At 45.3% G+C, this 12,500-nt stretch overlaps 1 protein-coding gene across 1 annotated transcript in view; it reads right to left on the bottom strand.

Moving 5' to 3' along the window:
- The window catches only part of fend (forked end), a 15,358-nt gene that overhangs the window by 1,424 nt on the left and 1,434 nt on the right, over positions 1-12,500 (bottom strand). The window contains exons 2-4 of the mRNA XM_043000597.2: positions 6,408-6,470; positions 784-858; positions 1-666 (exon numbers count right to left, since the gene is read on the bottom strand). The exon at positions 1-666 is cut by the window's left edge and continues 1,424 nt beyond it. Coding sequence (XP_042856531.1) covers positions 1-666; positions 784-858; positions 6,408-6,470 — 804 coding nt within the window. The remainder of the gene's footprint in view (positions 667-783; positions 859-6,407; positions 6,471-12,500) is intronic.

Genomic DNA, 12,500 nt, shown 5'->3' with positions numbered 1-12,500 from the left:
GCGGAGGGGCTCTCCCAAGGGGCCGGTCACAAGCTCCACCTGAACGTGGTAGACGGTTTCGGGCCACAGAGTCAGGTCAACTTCAGGAAGGTCGGTGTACAGGTGACCCTTGAGGCCGCCGCCCTCCACTTCCCAGGTGACCAGGTAGTCTCCGCCGCGAGGGTTCTGGGGGGCCCACCACACACGGGCGGCCACGAGACCAGAATCCTCGACCTCGGCCTCGTGCAGAAGGGGCCACATGTCGGAGCCGTCCATCTCGATGCTGTTGTTCTCGGGCATTTCCTGGGAGGACTGTTCCCGGGAGGAGCCGAGGGCGGGCTTCACGCTCCCCCTGGGGTGTGCGGGGGGAGCGTAAGGAGTGATGATCACGGAGAGGACGCCAGACTCGGCCACGGCAACCAGCTTCATGTCGGATCCCGTCGGAAGATCGTCAAGAGCGGTGCCGAAGTCAGCGGTCTGGAGGCGAAGGTCCCAGGACTTTCCGGGGGTCCTGGTGAAGAGGGCGAAAACGACGTGTTCCTGAGCCGCGCTGCGCCCCCAGGAGAGCGTCCACTGCGCCGCCCAGCCGCTGAACACGAGAGTGAGGCGGGAGTTGTGTTGGCTCAAGGGCACGACGCTGCTCGGGTGCTCGGAGTGGAAGTTGCACGCGGCTTCACATCCTTCTCCCTATAAAACGAGAAAATACGACGTTAATACACTTGTTAATACACACGAATGGTTAAACATTTTTTCATATTTAAATGTTGTCATTTGAATTAATCTGATCACTGATAAGATACTTACACAAATGTCTCTTTGGCCGCATGTGATGCTCCAAATGGGGTAGTTAGTCGCAAGCAGTTCGCAGTTCTCCCAACACTGTGGACAAAAAAGAAAGAAATCGGTTAGTCAAGTCTTCGCAAACTATAAACTATGATGTCTAAGAATAACAGAAAAAAAGGAAAAAAAGAAAGTGAAGATGAAAAAAAGAGTATCTAGACGTGAGGAATGTGCCCTCTGTATGTTTTCCTAATGCTCCCTAAGTACCCGAAACGACCTAAATGACAGAGGGTCAAACGGCTAAATGACACGCTCGGCTCTCTGGTTGTCCTGGGCTGTCCGTCCCTCCCAGCCTCCCTTCCCTTGACGAATGGATGACTCATCTGGTCTGCGTCTTCGCGTCAAGAACCGTTGGTCTGGATGCCCTCCCATGACAGATATCGTCGCACGACAGGAATTCAGAGGAAAAATATATAATCTATTATTAACATTTATTTGAATGGAACGACGGATTTCGCAACATCTTTGAGAAGAGTGGAAAATAAATTATATTTTATAAAAGGAGTTGGATTCGTGTTTTGTGCTCCCGACGAAACGGAACTTTAGACTTGCGTTTATGAAAATTATGATTCCTCGACAGCTATTTCCCTTCCCATTACCCCTTCCCCACCGAGAGCTCTTGCGGAAAATGGGGAAATAATAGGCTAATTACTAGAATAAACAACACCAATGTCCCAAAGGCTTCCTATGGTCGGTCAGCTGCCTTCGTACCTGACCCGGTGAAAATGAATGCCTAGACGATTCCAAACTACCGGTTGACCTGTAATTACCGGCTCAAACTACCGGTTGACCCGTCGTCACCTGTTGGGTCATTAGGTACTGGACAAAGGCTAAGGATGGGGTTCCGGGTTACTGGTTACCGGGTTACCATTCGCCGTACTGGAGCAAGTGGTGAAAATATCAGGTGGACGGCGAGGTGTCTCAAAGCATCTGGAAAGGGATAAGTGCCCCTTTCATTCTCCGCCGACAGAGAAAGTGGAACGCAGGTATGAGAGAAATTGCATCCAGCGCTGGGAGTTCTTAATCTTCATTTTTTATTCAGACTTAGAGAATGTTGACGCGAGAGTCTTCTCTTAAACCTGTATCGTCGAAGCCTTTGTATGTTCTTCACTTAATGGTTAATAGAGACTGACTTCCCCATTGTCCATCGTTTCGTAATGCTCTTCAATCTTTAACCATAGATTTCCTTCGTCGGTTCTTGTTTCGTTGTCTTAAATATACTTTACGAGTATTGTTTTTTTTCGAAAGCTCATTTATAAACATCATTTCGAACCCAGCCCTCTCTAACAATGGGGGAATTCTCGGCGTTTGTCTTTTGTTCTTGGCTGGTCTATGGATCTCGCGCGCAAACTGAAGACTATAGACGCCGTGATTCTCTGTACAAGCATGATGTACAATGGCTCTCCGATCAACGCTCTTTAATAATGATATATGCATTTCTATCACAAACGGCGAGAAGAGAGATTGTTATTGAGAATGATTCGACTTCTTAAATACATAACAGGATCGTACGTGTCAATAAACCGCGCAAGTAATAATTTTAAGATGCAAAGTCGACTACATCTTACATTGTCCTAATAAATTCCCTCCCTCAAACAAATGAGCATCGAAGACTTTTCAACTCGCCGCTAACATTAAATACACGTTGTGTTACAATCACGCAGCAATTTATGTCCCTGTGCCTCTATCTTCCCCGACTGTAAGTATTGAATTATTGAACAAATGGACAATAACATAAATTTGATGTTCATCGATTAAGTCGAAAGAGACAATAGCAAAGAAAAGAGAAGGAAACACGAGAACAGCACATCAATCCTAACCTTTTCCTATGATTACTAAGTATTTTATTATTGTTTAATCTACCTCCATTAATTCGAAAAGACTATATGAAGTACATTACATTTAAATATAGTTCATGAGATTGATCTAATGTTTTATAAAATCCATTAACTCGCCGATATGAAACAAAAGCGACTCGTCTGCCGCAGCCTTTCCTGGCCCAGATTGGATCCGACGCTCTTACGGCTTCGCTCATTATGCACGCTTGGAATCCAAACCCCTTGGATGTCAGCTGAGCGCTTTTCGCAACAAAGGCATAATGAAATAGTAATTTGTAAGATCGAATCATCATTGCGAATATTGCGACGAAAGAAAGCAAGAAATGAATAGGGAAATGGAAATCTCATTTGATAATTTTTGCGGCTTTCTTCTTCGTCTTAATCATAGAGGCTTTTAAAACAACTTTCCTGACTTCATGATCTTCGATTAAGCAAAGTGCGCCGAAGAGAGCGCACTGGGAGCGCCGTGCAGTGCTCGCCTCACAACAGCGCAGGCGCAATAAATAAAATGGCGGACGGGCAATTTGGTGCGGGTTGCCAACACGGGAGCAATTTGCAAAGATCGATGTCGAACCCTTGGTATTATATTTTCCCTATGCATTTTCTAACTAGACTTAGATTTTGGACGGCCAACGTAAAGCTTTTAGTATTTGTGTTACCCTAGGCTTTACATAGCGTGACAAGCAAAGTCTCACGTGGCAACACCGCTTGTATCAGGCGAGGGTTGTCTCCTGTGAGTATGTTTACCTGTCGCGGCGAGGACTTCAAAATACTCAAGACATCATAAGGCGTGTGTAATGATCCTATTGTGCTGATGTAATCGCTACGGGCGACGAACGAAAATTTACGAGGCAATCGCTCCATGATTGAGGTTATTTAAAGAACCATTAATTGATTATATAGTAAATCACATTAACCCTGCTCATTAGGGCGATTATGTCAGGCAGGAAGAGAACCGGGTTTTGCGGGAAGCCCATCATCACTACGTTACTTCAACCTTCGCAACCAAACTTTATTTAATACTCACAATATAGCCATTTGAAAAATATAACGATAGTAGTTCTAAAAGATGAACTGGAAAGATGGAAAAGAAAAAAGAAAAAAAAAATAGCCATAGGAATCCACGTCACAGGAGCCACCACAAGAAAGTCAGTGATACGGTAAATGCTCTTTGTTACGGTTGTATGGCATAGGCACCAATTTAGCTGTCTTGGCTGTGATCCCTCTAGACCTTTCAGGCCTGTCAAAAAAGGGTCTGCTTGTGTTCCCATACCGTCGGTATTTTCCTCAAACTATGAAAACAAATCGTACTATTTATCATCAGCAATAATGGATATTTCGAAGATCAATTCTACTACTCATTTATTATCACAACATTTCATAAATCTATTCACCTCCTTTTAAAACTAAGCCCTGAACACTCGTGAAACCATCACTGCTAGCCATACACGTACTGGACATGCCCTTCTACCACAAGATTACAAGCAATGGCGTTAAAGAACATATCGTTTATGACATAACACCCATATTTCACGCCCTTACCCCCCCACCACCACCACCACCGTTACCCTCAACCTCCCCAGGACTGGAAGACTGTTGGGAGTAACGAGGTCCTTGGTAACGTAAAGTGTCCGCCGGGCCCACAAAAAGCGACGTCGCCAACAAAGACTGCATTTCACGCCATCCCGAACCTCTCTCAAGACTCCCATTGTACGATAACTTTCCGAGAAGGTTTGGGATCCATCCGAAACCCCGACCCACGGAGCGAGAACCGAACACCTCCCGACATCCGACATCTTTTATGGCGCTTCAGTCCTCGCGCGTGTGTGTGTGTGTGTGTGTGTGTGTGTGTGTGTGTGTGTGTGTGTGTGTGTGTGTGTGTGTGTGTGTGTGTGTGTGTGTGTGTGTGTGTGTGTGGTTCGTATGCCAGCGACTAAAAATAAGAGGTTTGCCCTCCTCCCCCCCCCCCAAAAAAAAAGGAAATTTATAGCACGACTGCTATAGTCTCTCTTCCATGCCCTATCAAGCCTTCCAGTCTTGGTAATAGCCTTGATACGATGCATGGACGAGATATGGGATGGGATTACAGCCGCGATACCCCTACGCCATCTTCACGCTCTGGGGGCTTAATCTGACAAAGCGAGGAGGGGGAGCCAGGGAGAGATGGGGAGGCTTGTTTTTACAGTTTACCTATTCTTCGATCTTGAAACCGTAATAAGTTACTTACACCTGAGCCAAAAGTTCCCCAGGTGAGAGAAAAAGAAAGGGTATATGGAAGAGGGAGTGGGAAGAGGAGGGGAGGGGAGGTAGCCATAATGGTTCGAATCGATTGTATCTTATTTCTTGATGTTAAGCAAAGAATGGTACAAGATAGACCGTCCGTTCCTTAGGCATAAGGACGGGAATTCTTTAAGGAATCACGTGACTACCAGAAGGAAAGAACTGCCCCTTTTACAAGCTTTCATTTTTCGGTGCTTAGTCTTTACACGCTTCTATTAAACGGGGCTATTTTTTTAACCCTTTGCTATTACTCGCGATCAAACGCAACCTCTTCCTCCATCTGCGTACGATCTTATAGACGATTATTTGTAAATTAAATTGACTTCAACATCTAAAAGATCCTAACCAAACTCTTGAAAAGAGAATATTGAAAAATAAAAATATCCCCCTTTTTAAAAGAGACTTCATTCCTCCCTCTTCTCTTTCCTGTCCAACTGTCTGCTGTTCTGAGGACACTAGACAAGTTTCCTAAGATTTCACAGGCTCTTATTGACAAAAGCAAGCGGTCAAGATAGAGGCACGCCATTACCCTCCACAAGGGACAACATTGGTTATAATCCCAGCAACCCAACGTGAGTGTGGTCACTACGGCTCGGGGGGAACAATGGTCCGGAGTCGACGCTATCTGCACACAGTTGAAACTCTTAAGTCGTCGTAATGACCAGCTGAGACCAGGATGAAACTGCAGATTCCATACTGTAAACTGACTCGGGTCGTCCGGCCAGTTTTCGAGAGATATCAGGAGTTCCTGCTGTTGATCTTTGCTATTCCCTTCGACCCACTAAATCTCTATCATAACCAGTGTTATTGATAAGTCTAGATATATTTTCATTTGAATTTCTATAATTATTTCTAAAAATTAAAAGGTAAAATAAAAAAAAGAAAATGCCTAAAAAAATAGCGAGAGATGTAGAAAGAGAAACAGAGCATCCAAAGAGCAGAAAACAATCAGATAAGCATGGTAGGATCTGAGGCTCGCTAAATCACTTTCATTAGTCAGTCTTTGTAATCATAACAGGCAAACGCAGGCTTCTAACCTAACCGATGAGAAGTGAATAGACAGCTGATTGAGAACTTGGGAAAGGATGAGAATGCGACCAGAGAGAGAATTGAAAAGAGTTTTTGGGGAGAGGGAGATGGGGAGAAGAGATGGCCGAGGAAGCCGAGATGAGGATGAGAGATAATGATGGAAAATTCATTTGTTGTCTAGTCCTAAGATTCTGGTGTTTACTTTACCTATTGTGTGCGTCTGTTCATCTCTATTCATGAGTGACAAAGACTTTTATCTAAGCAAAGTTGATATTAAAAGCTATTTTTCCGAAAACAAGATGACTTTAAAGTCTTTAACATTACTGATTGACTCATGATTTTAAAAAACTACGGAGATTTCCAGCTAACTGGTTGGAAAGCTGCAACTCACGCCGTATAATGTGATAAAAGGTAAGGAATTTAGACCTTAAGTCTACTTACCATAAAGCAGTTGGAGTTCTGATGACAGCTGGAGTCGTCTTGCAGGGATATGTCTTTCTCGAACTGAAAATAGAAAATGAAATTTATTTAACATTAAATCGAAATGATTGTCCAATGTAATGGAAATAGACATAATTAGATAGTGCACCACACTGTATAATATCAACTCAATTCATCTTCATACGCTGAAACTCTTAGAGAACTCAAATAAACTTTGAGAACACTCAGAGCGAACTGCGATCAACTAGGCCAAATACACGGGCAAATATAAACAAGTCAATAAGGTTGAAGAAACTCCATTCCTTGGCCAAACGTTGTGACGGTTAGTTTGTTTGTAGAGCCTCACCCCCAACCCCTTGGCACTTACCCCCACCCTCTACCCCCTCACACTCCCACCACGCCTTACCCCCCTAAACAGACATACGAAATAATACCCCCTTTTGTGAATGAATAAAGATAATTTGACGATATTCTAATTAATCAAGCAAATATCATTAATTCAAATTCCCATATCTTTCTCTTTTTAGATCACCATCTCTTACAATATCGCATTTCAAACTCTATTTATTAAGTAAAAATAATGACCACATCGAAATCCACCGCCCACGTATTCCCGTCCCGGTTGAAACAATGGAAAGGCCTTTGCGTTTCCTCTGCGTCCTGCTGGCGAACGGATGGCTGGTGAAGCGAGGGCGAGGAGTGTTTGCCGGGCTGTTTTCACGGTAAACCATTACCTGTTGACACGGACCATTCCTACGTTTACAAAAACACGAAAATAAGCCGAGGACTTTGTTGACCAAACACCTGAAGACATAAAGCTAGAAAGGCGATGAATTTTGAACCTGAAACTCTTTAGGTGAAAAGGAAGTTGAAGAGAGGGCACCAGACCTCCAAGTGTTCTAATGTAAATAATCTCAGTAAATCCTGTAGGATATTCTAGGACATGAAGAGGCTATTAGTTGTAACAGTATATAATGAATAAAGATCCTATTTCTATAGACAAGGTTTACCGACGAATGGAAAGACACGAGGAGTAAAGCTTGTTTCTTACGCGATCGTTGAAATCACCAATGGTTGAGAAGAGAGAAGATGATAGGAAGAGAGAGCGAGAGAGAGAGAGAGAGAGAGAGAGAGAGAGAGAGAGAGAGAGAGAGAGAGAGAGAGAGAGAGAGAGAAGAGAGAGAGAGAGAATTAAATCAGTTTTCTCGTCTTTAAAACGCACCGGACGTTTATAACGACTGTCGTGGAGTATGTGTCTCGGATGAAAAACTATCCCATAAAATAAAAGTGTCTCAGGTCGAAGCCGTCACCTCCAATCGCGGGTGATTTATGCCCCGTGTGGTCGCCTCGCTCCCCGCCAGGTACTAAACCCTTCTGCAGGAGACCCCGGATTATCGCCTTCGGAATCACTCGATACGAACATCCGTCCACCTCGAGGGTGTTGAGACATAATAAAAATCGCGAAGACATTCCTCAGGGAGAGGCATAATTCAGGTTCCCTTAGGAAGACCGAAGAGCCCCTTCCTCCCGCCCGGCGACACAACTACATCGCGAGTGGAAGAGGAAGCTTTTTTAACGGCCGGGTGACAACAGATTAGGATCTCGCGTGGTAGATTCGTCGGTGTATATACCCCGAAAATTGCATAAAAGTTACAATAAATCACTCTCGGTCGAAGAAGAGTAGAAGGGGGGTTAAAACTTAACAATCTCAACCTCGAAGGAGGAAGAACGTCTCCCAACAAGCCAGGGTGATCCATTAATTAAGAGGCCAATGAAAGAGGGAAGCCAATACAGGCGTCGGCTCTCTGACGGATCACCTTCGCGAACAATGGGCTGGACACAACGCTTGCCGAGTCTTGCATTAGTCTTACGCGAGCTGAATCAATCAAGATTGTTTATATTATCATGCCATTCTGTCGTTTGTTTATACAAAAAAGGTCGTGTGTTTTACTTGATAATATCCGGATGCGAAAAGAAGCAAGGGAAACTAGATGGCGATTTTTTAAATGATGGATACATAATCCATGGCCAAGAAAGAATTAAAGAAAGTCTCTCCAGTATAGTATTTACGATTTCCTCCGATTGTAACGGTAACCACAAGACTCCCGGAAATATTGCCCTGCCGCCGCCTCAGGCTGTGAACTCTAAAGATACAATACAACTGCCATGACGTTTCCTATCGCTTTCCATCAACAAAGTTCAGTGTGCGGTATATACAAAGCGACGTTAATATCAAAAGGCTGAATCTCACTTTACGATATTATCGTCATTGTGAGAAGAAAGAAGGATGATTAGAATAATGAAGCTCTATGTGAAGCCTATAGAGTTGGGCCTTAAGACTATCGCGGTTGCCACTTCCGCCCATGATGTGATAGGCATTTAACTTCCTGTGATATCGACGTAGCTTCGGGGCCATCATTATTGACGGTCTAGATGGCTCTCGAGCTCTTCCGGTACCTACCAGATGTGACTCTTTGATAGAGTACGATCAAATTACGAAAACAACACTAAGGAAAGTAGCGTATTTACCGCTTCTGAACGTATGGTATGAATTACTTAGCGGCAAAGGTATGTTTATGGATATATCGTTTTTTCGTTAAGTAACAAATCCCTCCCAAAGCCCGCCAGTAAGAACGGTGAGGTGTCAGAGAAAGGGATTACGTTCCGTTTGCTGAAGGATTATATTCCATTTAGTAAGGGAGTCGCTATTCACGTGTCATGTCAAGAGTGTGACGAGGCCGGGAACATTAGGAAGTGCTGAAGCTTCGACCGTTTATATTCTTGGGAGCGGGACGGCTACACAATGAGTCTTGAATGTTGTTTACGTGCGTGTCTACGGGGACTCGCGAAGGGCGGGAACTGCTACACTTGAGCCGCGCTGACTGATGGGAGGGGCCCCCTTTCATGCTGGAACACACGAAACTCGTTTGACTCGAGGAAGACCCTAAGAAGCTTGGGAGATCAATTTAGAAAAACTGCATGGGGCCTTTTGACATGGGTCTGCCGTCCGGGGTCTTTGATAAGAAGAATGTAGTGAAGATTATCCGTACCCTGGCCAGCCCCCGAGACAACACCTCGGCCAGCGCAGCATCACGGGCGGACCGGCCTTAGCAGGGGGACTTTTTGACTTCCTAACCGCAGTCATCGCGGCGACAGTAGCAGCCTCAATAGGAACCAAACTTCGAGTCATTAGTTCCTCCCGCTTTTGTCTTCTTAATGCCCAAGAATCCGTTTTATAGAAAAGGTCTTTGTCCAGAGGTCACCTCCGCCTTAGGGCACAGGAGCCAGGCTCTGCCCTCAGCTACCTGAGCTGATCACTGCCCAAACTACTATCACACGTATTTCCTAAACAACGTAGTGGCTATTTGACATTGTACCTTCGCGCTCCCCGTAATGATGGAACCTTTACTTCGAAAACAAAACGAGAGCCATCGAGGAGCCGCGACTTATCCTGAAGGGACAGCTCAAACAGTCGACCGAAGGGGGAAAAAATCTTCCCTTCCTTTCTCTCTTTGTGCCAGAGGACGTATAGGTATTGTGAGCCGCTCCCGAACCCGTATAGAAAAGAAAGAAAAAAACACAATATTACTATATCAGACCCGAGTTGAGTTTGTGGTGGAAGTCTGGCTTGCCCGGGGGGAGGGGAGTGGAGTGCCCAGCCCATGGTACCGACGCCCCGGCAAAGCCCTCTACTAACTTCCCACTCGTATTCTATGGCTCTAAATCAAAATCAAACGCATCAGATAGAGCTGTCGGTAAGCCTGTAACCCCTTCCGCAACTCAGACACCGATGTATGGAAAACGAAAGGGTCGCTTAATATGGCCACAATAACACGTGTGGGTAACCGTGCCAGGTCGATCCAACGTGCACGGAGAGAGAGGGGCCTGGGACCTGCACCCGCCGCTGACCTTCCCTGCTCCCGTTTTGTTTCGCTCCGGACGAGAAAATGACCTTCGTCCCCCTCTTCTCTTTCGAGACTCGCCTCTTCAACACGAGTTTTGCAAAACACAAGGGCTACGCTAGCATGTTGCAGATCCGCTAGACGTTAGGATGAGAGAGTGGGTGATCGAATCTCGGTTCTATCGAGGGTTATTTTGCAGACGAGAAGCCACATAAGAGCAGGAGGCGAACGCTACGCAACGCCTAAGCAACGCAAGACGGGAGCAAGACCGTGCGATATCTAGCGGTCCAGCGACAACGCGCCAAAAATTAATTAAGCCGATATTAATGATTGGACAACCGAAGGTACTATCGTAGTATCTCTGCATAGAAGTTAATTCATCGTAACAAGTAGAAGTGTCAGGAGTCATAATTTGACGCTACGTAAACCTTAGTCAAAAGACTAAAGTAAAAGTGAAATGATATAAAAACGACGTGATTAGTATTCCTCTCCCTGCGTCTACGAGACTCACGGGCATCAGGTAGCGACGAAGGGAAGAAGGGGGGGGGGAGCCCTGCTGGACTCGCCCGTAATGACCAGCTACCGAACCTCCGACCCACCAAACCCCACCCGCACTCACTCATTCGGAAAAATAATATTCATCCATGTAAATTTCTTGAGCAAGTTGATATAAATCTGAATTACTTACAATATATTGTGGCGCATTCACGTTATCACTGTTACTATTACTATTAGCATCAATATACGGAATCCCTTTACCACCCAAGTTACAGAAGCTCCATAGGGGCACCTACTGTATGACGGGGAAGTGGGGGTGGGTGGGGGAGGGGTATGGGGGTGTCTCACACTGTGGCGAAAATTAATGACTGTCACCCTGCGCATGCCACTGACCGCGACGCTGACGATGGTGCTAGCAGGGGCGGTTTGTGTCAACTCAGCAAGATTTTATGGCGTATGAATTTCGTCAGATGCGAATAATTCCCATAACATTAAAAAACAGAAAAAAAGAAAAAACAAGCTTAAAATCATTCGCGGGAGAAAATTAAACTCGCTTAAAATAAATAAAGCATTTAAGATTCGCTATCATGTGCCGAGTGTTCATTAGCATTCCCTCCGAAGGTCTGCCGATTTCCCTCAAACCGCAGATCGAGCGCGCTGGGAAAAATGTCGCGGCGGGCGAAATTCCGGAGACCCCCTGGAAGAAGCAGTAGTAAATCTGACCGTCTGCCCTGTTTTCGCGCATCGTTATCCCGCTGGAAATGTCACAAGTCACCGCCTAGACGGCATTAATTACCTAGAATTCCTGCGGATCTAGTCCTCCTTATTCTCCTTCTCCTTCCTCCCTCCCTGTCCCTACCCCTCTCCTCTTGTCCCTAGACAGGAGAGATCGTAGGGAAGATTCCCTCCCCCTCCCCCTCCCTCATCCCCAAAGGCCTTCTCTCTCCCATCTGATTTCTTGCCTTGCCATTGTTGTAGGGGACAAAGACATTTTTCCCCCTGAGAAAGGAGTTTTGGGGGAGAAGAAGGGGGAGATAGGGAGACGAGGAATAGGGTTAAGTAGCTGGAGGATTGACTCGAACATTTATAAAATTTGCTTACTGATTCTAGAGGTGGAAACGAAAGGCAGAACAGAAGGTCTATTGTCTAAGACTTGTAGTAACTACAAATAAATTATGAAACGCAAAAGGCATAGAGATGCATCATACACACATCAGTCATACAAATCAGACCCTCACCTAGTGAAGAAAAAAAACACACTTACCCTATACTATAAACCAGAAATCAACCCTCACTCACCAACACCCAAAAAAATAAAATATAAGCATAACCATTTCTGCCATCGGTTTCCAGCCAGTGGATAAAGACGAACGACCAACGAACGGGTTCTCGACAAGAGTCCGTTCCAGAGACTGAACCCACAAAAGAGCGCCCAGTCGGACTCTCTTGTGTCCTTCTGACAACCGTAGCGCACGCTCAGACATACCCTCTTTAGTTCCCGTCCTCGGGGGAAAATAGAAAGAAAAGGGGGGAGAAAAAGAGAGACAGAGGGAGAGTAAGAAAATAGGGGTGGGAGGGAGGAGAGAGCAAATCTGACTACGATTATTCGACTCTTTCTTGAGCGCTCCTTCCTGAACACCGTAACATGGAAACCCCGCTTAAAGCGACGCAAAGAGAAATATACATAAATCAT

Source organism: Penaeus japonicus, unplaced genomic scaffold (assembly GCF_977035675.1).
Source record: "Penaeus japonicus unplaced genomic scaffold, GWHDUDI00000001_assembly GWHDUDI00000016, whole genome shotgun sequence".
Lineage (NCBI taxonomy): Eukaryota > Metazoa > Arthropoda > Malacostraca > Decapoda > Penaeidae > Penaeus > Penaeus japonicus.
This window is presented reverse-complemented; position numbering and strand designations above follow the sequence as displayed.